Source organism: Actinia tenebrosa, unplaced genomic scaffold (genome assembly GCF_029948245.1).
Source record: "Actinia tenebrosa isolate PJP-AT-01 unplaced genomic scaffold, QUT_ActTen_1.0 PGA_scaffold17__23_contigs__length_9995812, whole genome shotgun sequence".
NCBI classification, from domain to species: Eukaryota; Metazoa; Cnidaria; class Anthozoa; order Actiniaria; family Actiniidae; genus Actinia; species Actinia tenebrosa.
This window is the reverse complement of record NW_028292577.1, coordinates 5,516,147-5,540,678: the sequence shown is the minus strand read 5'-3', so window position 1 is coordinate 5,540,678 and position 24,532 is coordinate 5,516,147. Positions and strand designations below refer to the sequence as shown.

Here is a 24,532-nt window from a genome sequence, read left to right as displayed (position 1 = left end):
TGGTTTAGAGCGGAATAGCGGCTGCAGTTCACGCGCGATGTAAATAAAAACACAGACATGCGCAGTAGAGCTCGATCCAGACACGTTTTACTACGAACTCTAGACTTTTCTCAAACACGCCGGTAAAATCAAGCATTTTTCAGTGGATTTTGTTCGTTGATCATAATGTAGACAACCAAAATGGCTTCTGTAAGTCCCTTAGAAGAGTTGGATCATGAAGAAGGAGTTTGTGATGAAGATGAAGGGGAGATAATCGACTGGCAACTGCCTCTGTGTTTTATGAAAAAACGACACAAGGAATCCATCTCTGGAACGAAGGATTTAGCTCACACATGGCGGATGAAAGAGCGGGTAAAAATTCACTTCTAGGACTCCTTAATAGCTAAAATACGAAGTAGAATGCGTATTGAAGATGTCTTGATTGATTATTTGGCAGATGAAGACAGTGAGTGTTGCTTTGGTGCTGTCTTTGAACGTTGGTGTCGATCCACCCGATGTCATCAAAACAAATCCATGTGCAAGGATGGAGTGCTGGATAGGTGAGCAAAGCAATAATTCCTTATAACTATGATTACTCCCTAACGTAAGCCACATAACAGAAGGATAACAATGTAATTTATTTCGTCAATCTGTGAACTAAGAGGGCTTAAAAACAAACGTTTTTCCAAAGTACCGAAATTTTAATACATACAGCTGTTTTACTTTCGATCCAACAATTCACAGAAAAACTAAAAAAAGAATCAATTGATTTTTTATCAAAATCTCTAAATATTAACGTTTAATGCTTCTTTAAGGTGTTTATGAGCTGTTTTTGTTTTTATTTTCAGACGTTTTGTGTGTTGATAATGTTTATAAATCATTTTTTTGTTATGCATTTTGTTCAAGAAGGAAGCCATTTTATTTTGCTACGTGATATTTCTGATTCATGTCTGAACGCATTTTTTCTCAGCAAGTCGTGAATAAATCTCTTTGTACTTATTTATGTCGCTACTATTAATGCATAAACTTTGATAATTTTTCAGTAATTCGGGAAATTTTAAATAAAGACCGGAGAGTTTGTAATTCGTAGTATGCTTGCAACTTTGCATGGGGGCGTTTTCAAACGAGATTAGTGACCACGAACTAATCAAGTGTTGTTCAATTTTTAGGATTTATTACAATATTAAATCACATTATGGTGTATACTGTTATCTGTAATAATTATCATACGTGCATTATTGATTGATAATGGTTCAAAATGTTTATGACTCAAGGAATATTGCTGCGTTTCACTTGAAGTTATTTCCTGTTTTCTGTAGAATGTTCATCAGCTGAATCACAAGTTTTCAATAGAATTCTTTCTGGTTGACAGCTCGTGGTGGTCAGCAATTGAGCACATTTATCAGCTGATTGAAACACAGCAATGAACTTGATTATTATATGGTTAGCTGGTCTATATAGAGACTGTAGTGCTTGGGAACGAGGTTATTCTGGGCGGAAGCCCTTGGAATTAAATTCGGAAAAATTAATTTCCGACCTCGCTGGGATTCGAACCCACGACCTTCGGAATTGTACTACCGATGCTCTACCAGCTGAGCTAGAGGTCAGACTGAGAGCAGGCCGGGGTGAAATAGATGTTAGGTCGCAGTAATTATGATGCAAAGATGAGAGTATGTGGACCGCGTGGCACTAATGAAATAGTGGAAGATAACAACTTACCTATATTATCTTCTACTATTTCATTAGTGCCACGCGGTCCACATACTCTCATCTATATAGAGATTGTTGTGCGATCTGATTGGCTCTCTGATTGAACCCTGAAACAACCTCTTGGCTGATCTAGGTCAGGACACAGCTAACTCACAGATGAACCCTGAAACAACCTCTGGGCTGATCTAAGTCAGGGCATGGCTTACTCACAGATCGAACCCTGAAACAACCTCTGGGCTGATCCAATTTAGAACACAGCTAACTCACATATTTAATTTGAATTTAGGGGTTGAGTTTTTGGGAGAGAGAAAAATTGGAGAACCCAAAGAAAACCCCTCAAATGAGGACAAGACCTAAAAACCTAGTAACTTTAAGATTGACTCTATATCTAGTCGTGAATAGTATCTTACGACTTACTTGTTTCTATATTCACAGATCCATTGTCTCTTAATCCAAGTAAAGCACTTGAGACTATCGGAAACAAACTGCAAGAGCAATATGAACGATGGCAGCCACGGGTATGTGCTATTCATGCAGCTAAATATAACGGCAGGTCAATAGGTCATGTCTGGTCAAAACTGGCATTTTCTGGTCAAACACCTGTTAGGCCAATCCTCTTGACCAGTGACATTGACTGGTCAGATGTTGAATAAGTCTAATGTGGTGGGTTATCATGTCTGGCCATTGAGCAGCCGTTATTTTAAGCCCTGTATTCATTATAGTTTACACTAGCATACACCAAATCAAAGTACAGTTTTGCAGTGACATTGACTGGTCAGATGTTGAAGAGTCTAATGCTGTTGGTTATCGTATCTGGCCACTGAGCAGCCGTTATTTTAAGCCCTGTATTCATTATAGCTCACACTTGCACACACCAAATCAAAGTACAGTATTTCAAGCAATTTTAAAAAACTATTGTTCTGGAATGAAAACATTATTTTTGACCCAAAAAATAGTTCTTGAGCTGGACATATTTTTTCATACTGTTTATACCACTTGCATCCTATAATAGTTTTTCTAATAGTCTCTGCCACAGGCACTCTTAGTGTTGTAACGGCTGCTTTCATTAGAACAAAAGCTAATTTCGGACCCTGGGAAAGGAGTGTTGTTTGAATGCAAGCAGCCATTATATTAGGGAGGGAGCGATTTGTGATGACACTAAGAATGGCGGCAGGTAAGACTATTTTTCTTTATTATTTATTGTCTTTTGTTATGGCAACCAAAATAATAAGTACCTTAATTTAGCAAGAATATTTGATAAGTGATCATTATTTTTTTCAGGCAAGGTATAAACAAAGTTTGGACCCAACAGTAGAAGATGTGAAGAAACTTTGCTCCTCGCTACGTAGAAATGCTAAGGTATTGATTGGTTCAATCTTTGGAAATGTCATGATTAAGTTTTTCCCCTTAGGATTTTAGTCAAGCCCGGTAGGGCCAGGTTAGTACTTGGATGGGTGACCATCTGGGAATACCTGGTGCTTTAGACTTTCTTTTTGGAAATGTCATGATTAAGTTTTTCCCCTTAGGATTTTTGGTTTTTCTCAGTCTATAAATCTGATGATGATTCGAATTCACCTTTTCGGTGCTAGCTTAGATTGTGTTACGGTCACCAAAATGTTCAGACATCGTTCTTAGATTTCCATACAAATTCACTGACTTTAAAGAGAAAATTTAGGTAGATTTCTTTAGTTAGCTATCTTAACAGCAGTAAGAAAAACTTCAATCAAGCTAGAAAAATGATTATTTACTTGTATTTAGAGAACTAACTAAACATTCATCTAAGGCTCGTAATTTACTTATTACGCATGTTCTTAACTAAACATTAACCAAGTGAATAGTTCATTTAGAGTAAGTACATTTGTACGGAAATTCGAGAACGTTGTCCGAACTTTTTGATGACCGTAACACAATCTAAAACAATTTATACCCCGAGATAGCTAGCACCGAAAAGGTGAATTGATGATGATGATGGTAATGATAATCATGATGATGATTCATAATAGCCGTGATGTTGACACTAATGTATGATGATTTTGATGATGCATAATGACGTTGATGATGATGCATGATAGCATGATGGTGATGATGATGTATAATGCTGACATGATGATTTTTGATGATGCAAGATGATGGTGATGACAATGAGGGTGATGATGATAACGATGATCCATGATGTTGATGTAGAGTAAGGTGATGACTGAGAATAATAATAATAATCAATTATGATAATCTTTTTTTTTCAGGAGGAGAGAGTTCTATTTCATTACAATGGACATGGAGTCCCCAGACCGACAAATAACGGAGAAATATGGGTTTTTAATAAGGTAAACTACGAAGGTATATGTCTTGTATACTGTTAAAAGTTTATTATTATCAACTTGGAGGTACAATTTATACACCAAATCAAAATATAGTAACCAATTTGAATTACTATTGTTCTGCACAGACTAGCCTCTCATACATGTAAAAAGGCTTTAATATTTCCACGTGGACACGATGCTCATTAGTCATTGAGAACAATAGTTATTGAAACTGGTCCCCATATTTTGATTTGGTGTATGTGAATACAGTACAGGGCTTGAAATAGATATTTTTTCCAGCCTGCCATAGTAAAGGAGCATTGTAAAAGGAAGTCATTCCAGTAAATTTTGCATGCCATTTTATTATTCATTTGGCATTTCATCGTTATTTTTGCCTGGCAAACCTGAAATTTGGTCTGTCATTCGGCTATTGGCAGGTCGCTATTTCAAGCCCTGCAGTATCCTCCAGTTAACTTGGTACAGTAGTATTGCTAATTGGTTCAATGAAGTACTTGTATTTTCTAACATACTCATAAGCCTTTAGGTGAGCGAGTATACAAGAATATACTAGCGACAAGTTGAATATGTTATACTTAGAGAAAGCATCATATAACTATTCGATCCCACATTATTGAAAATACCTAGGCCACAATGCCTGATGGGGAGGAATAGTGCAATAGTGCTGAATATACAGTCAACAGCTTTCTGCATTCTGATTGGCTGTATTTTCAAAAGCTGGGGATAAAAAGCATATTACTGAGAGGACCTTTTATCAAATATTTTATATCTTACTGTCAAGGTTTATTGGTTAATTCTTTTATGTATTTATCAATCTATTGCAGACTTACACCCAGTATATACCACTGTCCATCTATGACCTCCAGACATGGATGGGTAGTCCATCTATCTTTGTTTATGACTGCAATAATGCTGGACTAATTTTACAATGTTTTAATAAATTTTCCACAACAAGAGAAGACGAACATGAGGTACAAGAAATTAATATATGACATTATTGGATGAGGTTGAGTGTGATATTGTAAATTATCATGACCAGGGCTGTATTATCTGTCGAAACCGTAGGCTGAGGTGTATAAAAAGGCTAGGGTCTTGAAAATTTATGCTATCATGCAAAAACCAAATTCACTAATTGTTTTATTATACATTATAAAATAACTGCTCTAAATCTCGCGTTCTGATTGGTTGGGAGTGCATGCTCACAGAGAGCACACAGCATGCGCGTGCACTTTCAATTTCTTCATTTATGTAATTTGTATTTTATATTCGTCATTTATATTGTATTTTATCTGCTACGCGTCATGCTTCTCCTAACACTTCTCTCGTGTTCTGCCAACCCCCGCGTGCATTATAACTGCCCACAGCACGCACGTGTTTTCTATTTCTTCATTTTGTAAACTAAGAATAAAATTTAATATTATATTCTGTTTTCAAAGAAATAGCAACCATATTTCAATCTCCATTGTGACCTTAGTAAACTTGACATGATAAATGTATTTACAGAAAAACCTACCAATAATACATTTAACATGTCAAGTTCACACAATATTGTGGATAGGCTGAATGTTCTCAGCCAATCAGTGGCAAGATATAGCAAGCAAAATGTATATAACAATGCATGTTTTATATATAATTCTGCTTTCATTTTTAATCTCTTTTAGCGATCCTTAGCTCAAGGAACTCACATACCAAAACCAAATTCAACTAAAAACTGTATCCAGTTAGCTGCATGTGGTGCAAGTCAACTGCTTCCAATGAACCCTGAACTACCTGCTGATTTGTTCACAGCTTGTCTTACGACACCCATAAAGGTCGCTTTAAGATGGTGAGTTTTTTAACAACATTTAATAAATAAATGGTAACTGTACAAGGTGCATGCATCGTTGATGATTTCAGTAATGATCATGAGGGCAGTGATGATGGTGATGATGATGATGGTGATGATAATGGTGATGGCGATGATGATGATGGTGGTGATGATAAGGGTGGTGATGATGATGATGATGGTGATGGTGATTATGGTGATGATGATGATAATGGTGGTGATGATGATGATAATGGTGATGATAATGGTGATGATGGTGATGATGATGGTGATGATGATAGTGGTGGTGGTGATGATAATACTGATGGTAATGATGGTGGTGACAATAAATGTGGTAACGATGATGATAATGATGACAGCTTCACAGATCATTAGCATTGTTACAAGAACTAAAAAGTCAAGGTATTCTTCTTTATCTTGCAGGTTTTGCAGTCAAAATAGTAGCAAATTAGTCCCAGGAGTTACATTAGAGTTGATTGAAAAGTAAGTCAAAGATTGAAATTTTTTTATTTAACCATTATTCGCCAAAGACAAAGTGAATATCTGGGAATATTAACCAAGCTGTGAGTCTTAGAGCAGTGAGGTAAATAATATAATCACTGCGCTTGACCAATAAAATTGAGCAAAACTCTATACTCAAGTCTAAAATTATACTTATCAATAAATATTACTTAATTCTTCATTAATAAGTATATGTAATAAGACTACATGCTGTCCAATTAAGAAATAATTGGACGAGGGAAATTCTGAGGACTTCCAAAATTGGCTGAGTCCTATTTGGCAGACAGAGGAATTTTTCAAGTCTAATTATTTCTTGATTGGGGAGCATGAAATCCCATTACCTATTAATTATATAGCTGCCTAATTACATTGATAACCATCAATGATGTTTGCGATATCAATGACTTCAATTGTCATACAAAACTGACTGTAAGTAATACATGTAGTAATACTAAGATGTTAAACTTTATATATTTTTCTCTAGAATTCCTGGCCGTTTAAATGACAGACGGACACCTCTTGGTGAACTGAATTGGATATTTACTGCTGTGACAGACACTATAGCTTGGAACATGTTACCGAGAGGCAAGAAACTAGAATTATTTTCAATTACTGTATTATTATTATTATTATTATTATTATTTTGAAGAATGTTTAGGATTAATGAAATATTTAAAAGATCTCTCAAGCTTGGGCGTAATGTTTTCCCATTTCTGTCCATTTGTCATTCTATTGAGAATAAGATTCTTTGTTTGAGTTGTATTTACATTCATGTGTTTTCTCATGTGCATTCAACTGTTAAACAAAAAAGAACATATTCAAGGGAATGACACGTAAAACATTATGCACAAGCTAAAGAAAATAAATAAGCTAAAGAAGTCTAATCCTTAAAGAAACTCGGACTTTTTCCAAAGTTCCCTTTCAGCTACACATTGTTTTCCTAAAAGACAAAAAAATGTAGTACATGTAATGCATCTTGAAACTTGATGCAATACTTTCTTGGCTGGTTGGGCTTTCTGTGTCCACAGCTAGCCCACACTGGCAAAACTATAATATTGGAAAATTATGTCAAACTTTGTTTCTGTTTTTTTATAGATTTATTTCATAGGCTTTTCCGACAAGATTTACTTGTAGCAAGTTTGTTCAGAAACTTTCTTCTGGCTGAGCGTGTGATGAGGTCATATAACTGTACTCCAGTCTCCAGCCCACAACTGCCACCAACATACATGCACCATATGTGGTAGGTATAGTTGATAATGTGAAATATATTGCTTGATTATAATGATGATGATGTGATGATGATGATGTGAAGATGATGATGATTATGATGATGGAGATGATGATGTGATGGTGATGATGATTATGGTGATGATGATGATGATTATAATGTGATGATGATTATGGTGATGATGATGATGTGATGATTATAATGTGATGATGATTATGGTGATGATGATGATGATGTGATGATGATTATAATGTGATGATGATTATGGCGATGATGATGATGTGATGATTATAATGTGATGATGGTGATGATGATGATGTGATGATTATAATGTGATGATGATTATGGTGATGATGATGATGTGATGATTATAATGTGATGATGATTATGGTGATGATGATGATGTGATGATTATAATGTGATGATGATTATGGTGATGATGATGATGTGATGATGATTATGGTGATGATGATGATGTGATGATGATTATAATGTGATGATGATTATGATGATGTGATGATGATTATGGTGATGATGTGATGGTGATGATGGTGATGATAATGGTGATGATGGTGGTGGTATTGATAGTGAAGGTGATGATTACAATGGTGATGATGATGTTGGTGATGATGATGATGGTGATGATCATAATGATAATGAAGATGATACTGATAATGGTGGTGATGATGATAGTGATGATGATGGTGGTGGTGGTGATGATGATGTGGTGATGATGTGAAGATGATGATGATGAAGATGATACTGATAGTGGTGATGATGATGATAATGATGATGATGGTGGTGGTGATGATGATAATGATGATGATAATGATGATGATGGTATTTTTGCAGGCAAGCTTGGGATTTGGCAGTGGATCTTTGTTTGTCTCAACTACCAGAAGTCATTGAAAATCCTGCTAACTTTACGGTTAGTAATAAAACAACTAAAATAATATTAAACCATGATAAAACCCAGAGAAACCCCTATATTCAAAAGAGCCACCCAGCAAACTCTACTCCTATGTGATGCTGAGTCCAGAAATCAAACCCAAGAGGTGAGATGGGAGTGTACTTCCCCTACACCACCTTTGATTCATTTCCTTTGCCTTTGTGAGCATATTTATGAAGGCTAATAATATTATCAATGTTATTGATAATTAATAAAGATATAAATATTATCTTCTAGCATAGTCAATTCTTTTCTCAACAACTTCTGGCCTTCCAAGTCTGGCTTGCAATGGGTTCAGAGAGTAGAGACCCCCCTGAACAGCTACCCATAGTGCTTCAAGTGCTTCTGAGTCAGGTTCATCGGCTTAGAGCATTAGATTTGTTAGGACGCTTTTTAGATCTGGGTCCTTGGGCTGTCAACTTGGTAAGTGTTCTGGTTTTTTGAAGGCTTTCGAATACAGTAAAAACCCACGTATAAGACCCTAAAATTAAGAACCTGTTAGGCTAATATTTCATTTTTAAGCACCCTTCACATTAGAACCATTTTAGGCTAAAATCCTTAAACAGGTTCTTATTTTTAAAAAAGAAAAAAAAATAGAATCAATCTTTTCAAAAATATCTTTATAACGCAGTCTGTACACAATAATGCTATAAACACTATAACTGTACATGGTTACTGTAAAAAAATCTAACTTAAAATGAAACTTTATTTTATTTCTTGAACAAAAGTTAAGAACCTAATTAAGAACCTAGTTAGCCTAATTTAACACTAAATACCATTTATATAAGAACCTGTTTAGGCTAACTTGAAAAAATCTAGGTTCTTATACGCGGGTTTTTACTGTAGAGCACTGAAATGTGACATCATCAAATTCCATATCTTGCTTAATTCAATTTTGAAATGCTCATATTTAAAAAACAAACACCGTAATATTGGCTACATTTCTGAACTTTAAGGTTGTTGTGAACAGTAAAAATGGAAATATTGTACACTTTAATCTCCAAAAATCCCCAAAATTTTCTCTTATTTTGCACTGGATCCAATCACATAAGATATTTTTATATTAAATGAGCTACAGGTATATCTCAGCTGTTTTGTGCTCTACCGCTTTGAAATTCCACATCTGTATCCTGTTCTTAAATACAGTTTCTGATAATGCCACCAAAATCTTAAAGCTCTAAAAAAATAATTTTGTGACGTTATTCACTTTGGTACACTATCAATAGCTATTTCAATGTTCTTTTTTCAGGCACTGTCTGTTGGCATTTTTCCATATGTTTTAAAACTTTTACAAAGTTCAGCCAGGGAGCTGCGTCCTCTTCTTGTTTTTATCTGGGCAAAAATCTTAGCAGTTGACAGTGTAAGTACAGTTTTATCAACATGAAGACTATTCTATACTTTCACATCCCCATAATACTTTGCATCTTTGGGGGGTAACCAGAGGGTAAAAACCCACTTATTTTGCTGAAGGCTGATCAGACAATGTTTACAATGCCTTGTTTGGTATCCAAAAATAAAATGAAGAAGTAAAAAACAGAAAAAGATAGAAGCTTGAAGACGTTTAAGGTAAATTTTAAACATTTTTTCGTAAGTCAATACATTTTCTGTAAGACCAAAACTCTTGATGATCTGTACACGCAAAAATAACTTGGAATAAACTGATAATCAGTATTGTAAAGATTAAAGCAGGTACAGTATATATTCAATTAAGAAACCTTTCAATTTGGGACAGTTTTTTGATGTTTACCCCCCCAAAGACGCAAGGTATTATGGGGATGTGAAAGTAGAGAATGGATTTAATTGCATCCTGCAAAACCCTGTTTTATTTTTATTTTTTCATTTTCAGTCTTGTCAGTCAGATCTTGTCAAGGACAGTGGCCATAAGTATTTTCTGTCTGTATTAGCAGACCCGTACATGCCGGTTAGTACCTGTTAATATAAAAATCTTCTTATTTAAGAGTCTAGTCATTCTAGCGTTTTTGCACTAATTGGGACACTATACCCGTGAACACACACTACCACTACATTCAATGTTCTATGCACGTGACGCTTATAAAACCTGGATAAAACCCTGTAGCATAGAGGAGAATAACTTGTCAAACAAATGCAATTCACATATGGTGTGCGCGGGGCTAGAATTTTGCCTCCCTCAGTTTAAAAGCTGTTGTTGTTCATCCTCCGGGTCAGTATCAAGTGGGTTGAAAAACCTGTTCTAAAGGCTTTAAACACTAATTTATTCTCATCAGTGAGTGCGAAAGGATTTAGTAGTTGATTTTGTGGAGGGAGGAAAACAGGAGAACCCAGAGAAAAACCCTCGAAGCACAGGAGAGAACCAACAAACAACTCTACTCACATACTACACAGGAGAGAACCAACAAACAACTCAACTCACAAACAACTCGCTTGGACTCAAACCTGGGTTGCATTGATATGAGGCAAGTGCTCTCACCACTACACCACCCATGCTTTCTGTCCACCATGGAGAGGTGAATCCGATTAGATTTTGATACAGGATTTTTCTTTAATTAGTTACTAAATTCTATTGTTTTATTTTCAGGCTGAACACAGAACAATGGCAGCATTTGTTCTCTCGACAATCATAGATAACTATCGCAGTGGTCAGGTGAGTGAATAGCAATCTATTCTTACTGAAAAAAATACCAAACTCTTACAACAACTAAGCTTCTCCATCATTCTGAGAACCCTTGCAGCAGTATCTTAAAAACCAGCTTCTCCATCATTTCTATACAAGATTACAATACATCTTTACAATACATCTTTATTCACATTTCCTTTTATGTAAATTTGCAGTTTTGATATATATTTTAGATCATTGAAAAGAAAGAAAATACTTATTTGGTCAAATAAATAAAGCTAAATATATAATTTTGGAAAGAAGGAAATGCCTGAAGCCTATGAACTAAGATCTAAGAACTGACGCATATTATTTGAGAACTGGCTGCTCAAACCAATTGGTTTGACCTTATGGAAAGCTCCTTTAGAGTACTTAAGTGTAGTCTACTTTCAATTATTCGAGACCTTTAGATCCAACGAGGAGTACGAAAATGAGTATGAGTGTTTAACTTTTAAAGAGAGGCACTATCTTTTTGTAGTCTTGATCATGTACGTAGATTGAAACTGTAGATTGTAAAATCGACTACGATTTAGTGTTAACCACGAGCACAGGACCAATTTTAAAATTTGTACTCAATCTCATACTTGTTGTCGTATCTAAAGGTCGCTATTAAGTACATTGTCAGGGCACTTTTCATTAAGCCAAACCCATTGGTCTGAGCGGCTAGTTTTAAAGTGGTGTGCATCAGTTTTTAGAACTGGACCAACTTGACCAAAATCGGCCTGACACATACCTTTTGAGAACTTGCTTTTCATACCTATCGGTCCAACTCTGAGAAAAGTGCCCTTAGAGTACACCTGTGTAAAAATACATGAAAACCCTGCGGTGTTGATTCATTTGATTGACTGTAGTCTAACTCGGACTTGTCACAGCTCATGTTCCATTCCCCGCATGTTTCAGTCTGAGTCATTCTTTTTAATATCTTTTTAATAATCATTTGTATCGAATAGGAAGCATGTCTTCAAGGAAATTTAATTGCCATCTGCCTCGAACAACTGACTGACCCCCACCCCCTGCTTCGGCAATGGCTTGCTGTGTGTTTGGCTAAAGTGTGGGAAAATTATGACTCAGCCCGTTGGTGTGGCGTTCGAGACAGTGCACCAGAAAAACTCTACTGTTTGCTGTCTGATCCTTTACCAGAGGTAGGTTAAGTCACAAGGACTATCAGCTTTACATCATCTAGTGCTAGGATTTATTGCAGACTCTATTTATAGTAAGACTATGGTTTCATCATCATTCTCCTTTGCTATGCTGTAACTGCTTTCCTTTTGCCTCTGCATATGAGAGGGTTGTTCAGGGTTCTATCTATAAGTTAGCCGTGCCCTGACTTTGTAGATCAGCCCTGAGGTTGTTTCAGGGTTTGATCTGTGAGTTAGCCATGCCCTGACTTAGATCAGCCCAGAGGTTGTTTCAGGGTTCTATCTCTGAGTTAGCCATGCCCTGACTTAGATCAGCCCAGAGGTTGTTTCAGGGTTCTATCTCTGAGTTAGCCATGCCCTGACTTAGATCAGCACAGAGGTTGTTTCAGGGTTCTTACTCTGAGTTAGCCATGCCCTGACTTAGATCAGCACAGAGGTTGTTTCAGAGTTTGATCTGTGAGTTAGCCGTGCCCTGACTTAGATCAGCCCAGAGGTTGTTTCAGGGTTCTATCTGTGAGTTAGCCATGCCATGACTTAGATCAGCCAGAGGTTGTTTCAGGGTTCTATCATTCTGTGAGTTAGCCATTGAGTTAGAGCATTTGCATTGACGATGTATACCTTTACTTATTAGGTTCGAGCAGCTGCTGTCTATGCACTTGGTACATTCATTGGAAACACGGGTGACAGATCTGACCACGCCAACCAGATAGACTTTGGCGTTGCCATGACATTAACACAGCTAGCCCAAGATGGCAGTCCGCTGGTTCGAAAGGTAACAAAAACTAATGGATTATTTGTGCCATTGTTGCCATTTACCACATTTGCCATATGAATTTTAAAATAACTATTCAATTTTATCTTTACTGCCATTTTCATAAACATGCAAACTTTGTGCCTGCCAGCTGCACACTGAAATGTAATTTTTCGCTTTCATCAATCAAACCTAATCAGTAGGTACCTTTCATATTTTTGACTGACGGCAGCGAAAAAAACAAATTTCAGCGTGCAGCTGACAGCTACCAAGTTCAAATTTTTATGAAAATGGCACCAGAATGAAAATGTTATTCATCGTGGAAAAGTAGTAATGAATGATGATTCATTTGTCTCACGATTGAGGGTTATTCGTAGAGGACTGCAATATTTCGACTGCAAACTGCTAGTCTTCATCAGGTGATAGTGTAGACTGGACAGTGTGCCTTTTTCTTACATATAGTCTTCTTCTTTCTAATCAGGTTTTTAAAATTTTGATCTCACTATATTTTCAGGAACTGGTTGTAGCGTTGCATGGAATTGTAATACAATACGAGACCAATTTTGGTGTTATAGCTTTACAATTCCTAGAAGAAGATATGCAGAAGGAGAACGCTCCTCCAGCAGCTGCCATTACATCTACTGGGTGGATAGTGGTGGGTTCTGGGTCAAGCCCCTCCTCTGGAGGTAGTGTACCACCCTTTCAAGACATTCATCACTTGCAGCAGAGTAGCCCTTCTTCCCGCAAGTCGTCTGCCACTGGGATTAGAACCAGCTTCTCTTCAACTCAATTAAGTGCATGTATGTTTCAGGGGGGGGGGGGGGGGTTAGGGGAGATTTTGAGGATTGCTTTGTTTACTGATAGGGGTGGGGCAGGGTGATTTTAGTACATTGACTGTGTAGAAGACATTTTAAGTTTACTGAAGGGGGGTTGGGGTGGGTTGATTTTATGTTTACTGAAAGGGGTGGGAGGGTGATTTTTAGTACGTTGACTGGGTAGAAGACATTTTAAGTTTACTTATGGGGGTGGGGTGAGTTGATTAAATTTTTACTGATAGGGGTGGGGTGAGTTGATTTTGTGTTTACTGACAAGGTTGGGTTTATGTTATGTTTACTGATAGGAGTGGGGTGGGTTGGTTCTATGCTTACTGATAGGAGTGGGGTGGGTTGGTTCTATGCTTACTGATAGGAGTGGGGTGGGTTGGTTTTGGGATTACTTACAGGGGTGGGTAGATTGATTTTGTGTTTACTGACAGAAATTTCCACAGCCATTCCAAATTTGCTTTAACGCTGTTTTGTTTATCAGGGAAAGAAGCTTCAGCTAACTTCAGCAGCAGTAGTGGAAGCTCCAACAACAGCCAAGATATCAGTGCAGTAAAAGATATGCGCCAAACTCCGTCCACGTCATCATTATCTTCAACGTTTCAGTCCAACGTGTATGCAAATGTTTGGAAGGTAAGCATGTAATATATTGGTGTAAGGCTTGCTTACTTAATGTTGATGTGGATTCATTCCATACTAGTAGAGCATTAATGTTCAATATGCATGACCTGATACGGACCCTTTAGAATACTCTGCAATCTACACCTTTGAAGGTTCAGGTTGTAACTTAATTATTTTTAATGTTATTTTATCATGTTGTAGGCATTATTAAATCTCTCGGTTGATCCTGAAGATGATCTTAATCAATTGGCTAAAAGAATTGTCAATAGTATCACACTAAAGGTATCTCTCCTATTCCTTCTCCTACATTTTCTCCTTCTCCTTCTTGTTATCCATCTCCTTGCTCGTTCTCTTGCTCATTCTCATTCTCCTCCGCCACCACCTCCTCTTCCTCCTTCTCCTCTACCACCACCTCCTTCTCCTCCTCCTCCTCCACTACCTCCTCCTTCTCCTTCTCCTCCTCCACCGCCAACTTCTCCTCGTCCTCCACCACCACCTCCTCCTCCTCCTCCTCCACCACCACCTTCTCCTCATCCTCCTCCTCCTCCTTCACCACCACCACCACCTCCTCCTCCTCCACCTCCACCTTCTCCTCCACCACCACCACCACCTCCTCCACCTCCACCTTCTCCTCCTCCTCCTCCACCACCACCTCCTCCTTCTCCTCCACCACCACCTTCTCCTCCTCCTCCTCCTCCTCCACCTCCTCCTCCTCCTCCTCCTCCTCCACCACCTCCTTCTCCTCCTCCTCCTCCTTTTCCTTCTCCTCCTCCTCCTCCTTTTCCTTCTCCTTCTCCTCCTTCTTTTCCTCCTTCTTCTCTTTCTTTCATCTCCTCCACCTTGTTTTCTTTTCTCTCTTCTTTTTCCCATCCACTTTTGTGTTACAGTAATATACTCTTTTTCTTTAGGCTACCATAAACACCAGACCACAGCAAGTAACAGGATCCACAACAACAGGATCATCATCAGTCCCCTCATCACCAAGTAAATTCAGTAACTCTTACCTACACCACCCCCTTGAGTAAGTATTTGTACTCTCATCAGCCTTATTTAGGGTCTAGAAAGTAGGTTCCGGATCCCAAATCCCCCATGCTGTAATATTTTGCCGTCTTTTTTTGCATTCATTATATTCAAACATATTCAAAGGCATTTACATTTTTATTTTATTCGTTAAAGTTTCACGTTTTTCCCGAAAATCAGAAAGCAAAATCCCACATCCTGGACATTGAATTCAGCAATTCCTAAGTCACAGCCTATGCCATTATCCGGAATCATGTTAGATTTTTGTTGGTTCTCCCCTGTGCTTTGAGGGGTTTTCTCTGGGTGTTCAGGACTCCCTCTGCAAGAATTGACTTCTAAATTCTAATTTGATCTAGTAAAGGGCATGGATAGAGTAGTTTTCATCCATGCCCTTTACTAGATCAGCTTTATGAATCTAGTTGCATTTTCAAATTGTATATATTAGCAGCATACAAGTCACAGAATGCTGTATGTACAACATACGGTAGAGACAAGTAGGAGGTCATCAACTAAACTTTCATTGTAATGTTCTTTTCATTAGTCAAAGCTCACCACCATCACAGTACAGGAGCCAAAGTTCATTAGCCAATACTCCGGTGGCCAGACCAGGAGATCCAATCAAATCTAACCTGGTCAACTCCGCTTTATACCCTCACTCGTATCAGTTCCATGTCAAGAGAAGAACATTCGACAAAGGACCAGAGGTAGGAGTACTATAGTACTATGTACTCTTTAATAAATGAGCAGGAGTGTTTTGGGTATAAAACCAGAGGTGAAGCCAAGTGGTTATAGACCCGATTAATCACGATCTGCGAGTTTATTAAACGGCTTAAAAAACTCATGATGTAAGTTCTCATATTGTACCAAATTCTTTACGAAATGAACCAAGTTTGATAGAGAAATCCAAGTTAAAGTTTATGCAAATGAAGACTAATCTATATCAGATATAAAATCACCTTCATGGTCATGATTTGTATTGTGTTTCCTTCATGAATTATTAATGAGTCTTAAAGGTTTATAAAAGGTTTCTTTTCCTTAAGCTTGGGTCAATCTTCTGGATCAGTCTGTAAATCTTGAGATAGTAGTTTTGGGGCTGAAATTTATCTCATCCATACCATTGAATAGACCTTTTCTGAGATAGTAAATTATTATGATGCATTGTGGTCTAGCTTGGGTACAAACATCTTTTGTCCATTGTGTAGTTCTAAAAATTATCCATACCCCCCTCACGGAGGAATTTTTTAAAGACACCCCCTACCCCAAGAAATTCCAATTTTCTTCCATACAAACTCTGTAATTTTTGTTCTTTCTCTGACCCCCCTACTCTTGGGAAATTCTAAATTCCTCTGTGGGGTGGGTATGGATGATTTCTGGAACTACACATTATGCCTCATATGGTGTTGTTTGTACCAAAGCTGGATCACAATGCAATCTGTTAATCAAACTCAGAAAAGGCCCATGCTTTGCACTGCCATACTGCACTTCAGCATTACATCTGGATTTTTGACTAGTAGATCAGACAGACTATAATTAAAATATATCAGTTTGTAAGGATCAAGAGAAACCACAATTGTTCATGCGCAAATACATTTTAGTAAAACTCATGATGTTGTACATTGTCAGGTTGTTCGGCAAGAGACAGATGAAGACTCAGATGACGAGACTACATCAACCAAACCAAACCCCATCAAGACGGAATTCGCAGAATGGTGTGCTAGCTACTTTGCGCAGTCTGTTATGAAGGTAAAATTCAAATTGACAATGGCCGACTTGCTATTGAACAGGTTGCAAACTACTTTTCCATAACATATGGTACTGCATAATGTTTTTGTTATTTCTAGTTTAACCAATTTGTTTTATTAGTTTAACCAGTTATTCTAGTTTAACCAGTTGTTTCTTGTTTGACCAGTTATTCTAGCTTAACCAGTTGTTTCTTGTTTGACCAGTTATTCTAGTTTAACCAGTTGTTTGTTGTTTCACCAGTTATTCTAGTTTAACCAGTTCTTTTAATTAGTTTAACAAGTTATTCTGGTTCACTCAGTTATTCTAGTTTAACCAGTTATTCTTGACTAGTTCACCAAACTATTCCAGCTTAACCAGTTATTCTAGTTCAACCAGTTTTTCTTTTCTTCCATGGTAGCCTCCAGAGGAGCATGATCCCCAAAGTCAGCTTCACTTGGAAAGAGAATGGAGATTTGAAAGAAACTCACGAGTGAGAAGAGAAGCTGTTAAACAACAAACCAGAGCTGGTAAAATATTTATTCAATTTTGTAAAATGCAACTGTGTTTTTTTATTAAAGGCTTATTTCAATTCTAAAATCTATTAAGCTTTAGCTGTTGTATCACAGCTTGAGACAATTACAATAAAGCTAGGCTCCAGCCAGGTGAAAGCCCAAAGATTGAATGAGAATAAGAATTTAGGAGGTTGAAAACTCAGTAAAAATAATAAAGAAATTGTTTCAAGGTTGATGATTAAACAAATCTAACCAAATGAAGTTAAACCCAACCTACGAACACCTATTAAGGGATTTGAAGAATTTAGTAGTTGATTTTTACGGAGGGAGGAAAACCAGAGAACATGGAGAAAAACCCTTGAAGCACAGGAAAGAACCAACAAACAACTCTACTCACATACGACATCGAGATCGGCAGGACTTGACCCCAGGCTGCATTGGTGAGAGGTGACGTATTAGCAGCACACACCACCCGTGCTTCCCAGGGGTAGCCTCATTTCAATGCACTACTTCGACTTTTACATCTCAATTTTTACTTATTATTTTTTCTCAGCCTCAGGCAAAATAGATGACCAGATTTTCATCAATAAAAACCAATACGCTCCTGGTGTCTTACGCTTTCATCCATATGAACCTCACCTGGTGGTTGCTGACAGGGGTGGAGTAAGGTTGGTTTTAGTATAATAATGATGAGGATGACAATGATGATGATCATCATGATAATGATGATGATGATAATGATGATGATGATAATTTGTTAACTTAAATTGTGCAGTTAATTGTGATATTTTAGGAGAAAGAATTCTCATCTTTTTTTCTTCTAACTTTTCAGTGTATGGAATTGGGAGAAAGGAATGCTATTAAACTACTTTGTAAACAATAACCGCAAGCAGTCAAGAATAACCAGCATGGAGTTCCTCAATGCACATGATCTGACGCTTCTACTGACAGGAACAGGTAGAGTACCTATCATGGCACCTATATGAAAACCTATTAGGACACCTATAAGAAAATATAATAGAGCACCTATAAAGGCATCTAAAAGTGCACCTATAAGAGCACCTTCAAGGGCACCTATAAGAGCAGCTATAAGAGCACCTATGGTAGCACCTATAAGGGCACTAAAAGGGGCTCCTGTAAAGGCACCTATTAGAGCACCTATTAGAGTGCCTATAAGGGCACCTATAGGCACCCACTTACCTCCATGTGTATCTGATTAAATTATTTTGTATTTCTAGACGATGGTTCAGTGCGTGTATACAGACACCATGGCAGAGAAAACGGACAGAAGAAAGTAGAAATGGTGACTGCATGGCAAGCACTCTCTGGAATGTTACCATCCACTAGAGGTGAGTGCTGCAATCTTTTCCAAAATAACATATGTGCAGATCCATAAAACTTGTTGAAGATTAAATTTGCTTAAGGGAGGGTTCCTGTTTGCACTCTCATCTTGAACCCAACTAGTAGTTGCTTTATCCCTCTTAGTAATAATAATCACCATCATTATCACTGTCATGAGCACCATCATGATGATGATCATCATCATCCACACCAGCATCATCATCTTCAACATTATCATCATCGTCACCACCGTCACCATCATCGTCACCACCATCTACATCATCACCACCATTACCATCATCATCATCATCCACATCATTATCATCATCACCATCATCACCATTACCATCATCATCACCATGATGATCATCATCATCACCACCATCATCATCATCGCCATCATCATCATCATCAACATTATCATCACCATCATCATTATCATCATCATCATTGTGATTATCATCATCATTATCATCATCATCATCATCATCATCATTATCACCATCATCATAATTTAAACTGCAGAATGTATCAGTTAACAACTGGTGTTAACACAGCTGAAATCTAAATAAAAACTACTAAAATATTAACTTTAATTTGTGTTGTTTCTATGGTTACAAGGGAGTGGTTCAGGTCTGGTAGTGAACTGGGAACAAGAGACAGGTATTTTGCTGGCATCAGGTGATGTTAGGTTTATCAGGGTCTGGGATACACAGAGAGAAATGAAAATGCAGGTACATCAAATTTGAGGATTGTTATATGAGACTGAAATAATATGGTAAAAGGAGAGAAGGACAAAGAATAGAAGGAGACAGAGAAAGGAGGGAGGGAGTAGAGATGGGAGGAAGAGAAGGAGGGAGGCAGAGAGTAGTAGGGACAGAAGGAGAAAGGAAGGATGGAAAGAAGGGAGGATAGGAAAGAATAGAGGGAGGGAGGCAGGGAGGGAGTAGAGATGGGAGGAAGAGAAGGACAGGCAGAGAGTAGTAGGGACATAAGGAACAAGGATGGATGGAAAGAAGGGAGGAAAGAAAAGAATAGAGGGAGGGAGGGAGGCAGGGAGTAGAGATGGGAGGAAGAGAAGGAGGGAGGCAGAGATTAGTAGGGACAGAAGGAAGAAGGATGGATGGAAAGAAGGGAGGATAGGAAAGAACAGAGGCAGGGAGGGAGACAGGGAGGAAGTAGCAATGGGAGGAAGTGAAGGAGGTGAGGAAGAGATTAGTAGGGTTGAGGGTAGAAAGAAAGGATAGAGAGGAGAAAAGGAAAGGAAGGGAAGAAGAGGAAGTGAAGAAGGAAGTAAGGAATTTAAAGTGCACATGAACCCTTCAACAATACATTCAGTACTGATTCTACATGAAGTAAATAGTTGAATGGTAAAATATTTCTTGATTTGAGTGATGCATTTCTAAGTTATGAGGGTTTATACTTCCAATATGCTAATGAGTGTGACGTCTATTAAGGCTTAATTAAATATACAAAATCGAACTGGTTCATAGATACAGTATTTAAAAAGCATCATTATTTTACTCATGGTTTACATGAAAGCTATTTTGAATTTTTATTTTCAAAATGGCCAGCATTTAGTATTACTAGTTACAACAAAAACACTCAAATACCTTACCTGACGTCACCATCATTAACATATTGGAAGTATAAACCTTCATAACTTAGAGACGCATCACTCAAATCAAGAAATATTTTCCCAATCAACTATTTACTTCATGTAGAACCAGTACTGAAAGTATTGTCGAAGGGTTCATTTGCACTTTAAGGAAATGAAATAAAGTGAAGGAGAATGAGGGAAAAAAGGAAGGAAAAAGTAATATTCCTTCTCATTTTAATTGATGATATGATATTCCCACAAGTAAAATATTTTTAAAATTTCTTTTTAGGATATACCGACAGGAGCCGATAGCTGTGTTACAAGTCTGGCCTGTGATTCAGTAGGAAGATCATTATTGATAGCTGGGTGTGGCGATGGATCCGTCAGATTATACGATAGAAGACTGCCGCCATCAGATAGGTAAAAACCTTGGGGAAAATACTGAATCATCCTGAAACTCCAGTCCTATGATGACCCTTGACAACTAGTGTGTTCTTAGGGGGTTAGGGTGGGGATATTTTTTGTACCAAGTGACTGAATGTTGACTGTGTCTAGTCATGTGATGGCCCTCAGGGAGCACAGTGGATGGGTTACTAATGTGTTCTTAGGCAGGGTAGGGTGGGGATATCTCTTGTACCAGGTGACTGAATCTTGCCTGTTTGGTTTCTAGTCATGTGATGGCCCTCAGGGAGCACAGTGGATGGGTCACTAATGTGTTCTTAGGCAGGGTAGGGTGGGGATATCTCTTGTACCAGGTGACTGAATCTTGTCTCTTCTGTGTCTAGTCGTGTGATGGCCCTCAGGGAGCACAGTGGATGGGTCACTAATGTGTTCTTAGGCAGGGTAGGGTGGGGATATCTCTTGTACCAGGTGACTGAATCTTGCCTGTTTGGTTTCTAGTCATGTGATGGCCCTCAGGGAGCACAGTGGATGGGTCACTAATGTGTTCTTAGGCAGGGTAGGGTGGGGATATCTCTTGTACCAGGTGACTGAATCTTGTCTCTTCTGTGTCTAGTCGTGTGATGGCCCTCAGGGAGCACAGTGGATGGGTCACTAATGTGTTCTTAGGCAGGGTAGGGTGGGGATATCTCTTGTTCCAGGCGATTGAATCTTGTCTCTTCTGTGTCTAGTCGTGTGATGGCCCTGAGGGAGCACAGTGGATGGGTTACTAGTGTGTTCCTACAGAAAGGCGGTGATGGAAATATCATTAGTGGCAGGTAGGAAATTCAGTCTGAGAAACTTACTATGAGAACAAAAAGAAAGAATAAAAAACCACAGTGTTGGATGTTATAACGTAATGCAAAATAGTTTAAATTCAAGTCAACTAACACGGAATATTTGACGGTTAACTGCACAGACAATTGCAATGACCAAAAGCCTGAATCAAACTGTGAAATACTCCTTATATGTTAGTTATATCATAGTTATATATTAGTTCTATAATATTTATATATAATCTACATATCATTTCATATATTGTGGGGTCCCACCTGACAGGCGCATTTAGCCACACTGGAAAATGTTCGATATATTAAATCAAGTATTATTATCATTATTAAATAGAAGTCGCATATTAGATTTTGAAATGAAAATCTTAAGGAAAAGTATGTATTAATGATAAATTGTAAGATTATGGAAAAATCATGTCTAAAGCCTCAAAAATGAAATCTATCTAATCTTCAAAAAATGCTTTATTGATTTAAATACTCGAATGCTAACAATGCATTTTGTATGTAGTGTTGCTGGTGATGTACGGTTCTGGGATCCCCGCTTCTCAGAATCAGTTAAACGTTTCGAGACTTTGTCGAATATGACATCCTTTGAAGTTCACCACCAGGCCAAGGTCATAGCAAGGTCAGTCAGAAATATGTCGACAAGGGCGTGGTCGGTAGGGATCCTTACCCCAACCTCTTTTTCTTCCTTCCTCCACCTTTCTCTGACAGTAATTAGGGAACAGGAGCAGGCGTAGCTCAGTTAGTACGCAGCCTTCTGAGCAAGAGGTCCAAGGTTTGATCCTCAGTGTCTCCACATCTGTTTCAACTTCTCTCTAATCCGCGTAGCTTCAGCTTTGAATACTCTTAAAACAGAGCACTGATGGAGAGAGGGGGTAAAGTGCACACCGTCGGCTTCCATTGATAGAAGTTGAATTTAAACTGAAGGAACTACCGATTTAAATATAGGTACATTGTAGTTTACCTTTTTTACCTCAATGGAGACCATAGTATTTATGAAAAATCAACAAGGACATAAAAGAAATCAAAATAAGAGTGTTCAATTCCTAGCTATGCACTACCTAATGATAAGCACTGAACACAAGGTTGAGTGCAGAATCATGTCATTTCCCAAAGTATCATTTTCTTGTTAATTGGTTGCACATGAGAAGGCACATGAATATGGATACAGCTCAAACAACGGATCTTATTCTCAAGAGAATGACATGTTCACCCAAGCTTCATAAAAGTGACTATCATAGATCTTTCCACCTTGGGCTTGATGTTTTCCCATTTCAGACCACATGTCATTCCCTTGAGTATCATTTCTTTGTCTAATGGTTGCGCATGAGAAGACACATGAATATGGATACAACTCAAACAAAGAATCTTACTCTCAAGAGAATGACACATGGTCTGAAATAGGAAAATGTTATTTCTAGATTGTCTATATGACTCAGACTGTGATATTGTTTTCAGTGGATCAGCCAATCAGATGATAAGAATCTATGATTTGGAAGGGAGTTCACGTAGTACTATCAGATATCATGACGGCTTTATGGGTCAAAGGATTGGTCCTGTCAGTTGCATGGCCTTTCATCCTCATAGGGTATGTATAGAGGTTTTGGACCATTATGTGCCCTGCATTCCATAATACTGCTTGGGCTGCCTGTGTTTAGATATCAGGACAATAAAACCCATTTGCTTTTAGGAATTGGATTCTTTCTCATGTAAAATGATTGTATTATTCACCATTTTCAGCCTAACAGCATGGACTATAGCCCATGGTTTTGGTCAATTTGGACCATTTGCATTATTTATGAAGGATGCAAAATAGGTCATTTTGGGCATTTTTGAGGCAAAAAGCATGGACTATAGCATGGCTGCTGTCACACGATGGTGCAAAGCTTCTATAGATGAAATAGAAAATGTTCCCTTGTTTTATTAGAGTAGCATATACATTATTAATATTAACACAATCACCTAGGACGACATGGGTAGGGATTTTTGTCTTTTGTTCAAGGGTTATTCTATCTTAGCCTCGGACATAGTTTTGGACCCCCCTAAAATTGTTATTCAATTTTAAGACTTTCTTATGACCCTCCCCACTGATTTATAACAAGTGCAAAGTAAGGGGGGATAGATCACTTTGCTTCCCAAGCAGGAAGGGTGGGTGCTTATCATTTTGACACAACAAGTAATTAAGGGAAAATTTGAGAACCCAGAGAAAAAACCCATCCATATTTTTCTTTCTTTCAAATTTTGACTATTGTTCTATCTACAGGTTCACCTTGCTGCAGGAAGCACGGACTCTTTTATTTCCATTTACTCGACTGAGAAGAAAAGATGATACCTACGCAGTATGAATAGACCCCTTGCTGTCCATGGGAATGCAGCTCAATTTGGAGGGCAACACAATAGTTTTCCAATTCTTAGGAGATTAAAATTATTTTCTTTTGACCTCCAAATTGAGCTGCTTTGACATCACATGCATCACATAATTTGACGTCTATATGCACCACTGAGCTATGGGGGTTGGTGCAGGGGATGGGTGGGAAGGGGAGGAGTGGGTGGGATTATGATATTTTATATGGATGTATAGATTATATTCTCTGAGACCATGTTCTAACTTAGTTTCTGAGGTGGGTG

The 24,532-nt window shown here is 37.9% G+C and overlaps 1 protein-coding gene across 2 annotated transcripts; it reads left to right on the top strand.

The window, feature by feature from the left end:
* Positions 1–69: 69 nt before the first annotated feature.
* On the top strand, positions 70–24,439 carry LOC116288948 (regulatory-associated protein of mTOR). 2 transcript variants are annotated; one of them, XM_031695817.1, is made up of 33 exons: positions 70–351; positions 437–539; positions 2,125–2,207; positions 2,971–3,048; positions 3,933–4,013; positions 4,832–4,978; positions 5,669–5,832; positions 6,256–6,315; positions 6,818–6,918; positions 7,429–7,573; positions 8,414–8,489; positions 8,748–8,933; positions 9,760–9,870; positions 10,357–10,431; positions 11,068–11,133; positions 12,096–12,287; positions 12,916–13,056; positions 13,550–13,835; positions 14,341–14,489; positions 14,679–14,759; positions 15,386–15,498; positions 16,039–16,201; positions 17,121–17,240; positions 17,638–17,746; positions 18,285–18,399; positions 18,564–18,688; positions 18,970–19,080; positions 19,694–19,806; positions 20,962–21,092; positions 21,803–21,889; positions 22,410–22,526; positions 23,363–23,492; positions 24,168–24,439. In XM_031695817.1, the coding sequence occupies exons 1-33, from the start codon at positions 181–183 to the stop codon at positions 24,231–24,233; spliced, it is 3,996 nt and encodes a 1,331-aa protein (XP_031551677.1). In that variant the 5' UTR covers positions 70–180; the 3' UTR covers positions 24,234–24,439. The 2 variants fall into 2 exon arrangements, with proteins under 2 accessions (XP_031551677.1, XP_088887852.1); XM_089031726.1 differs by lacking the exons at positions 21,803–21,889; positions 22,410–22,526; positions 23,363–23,492; positions 24,168–24,439 and adding an exon at positions 21,458–21,773.
* Positions 24,440–24,532: the final 93 nt, after the last annotated feature.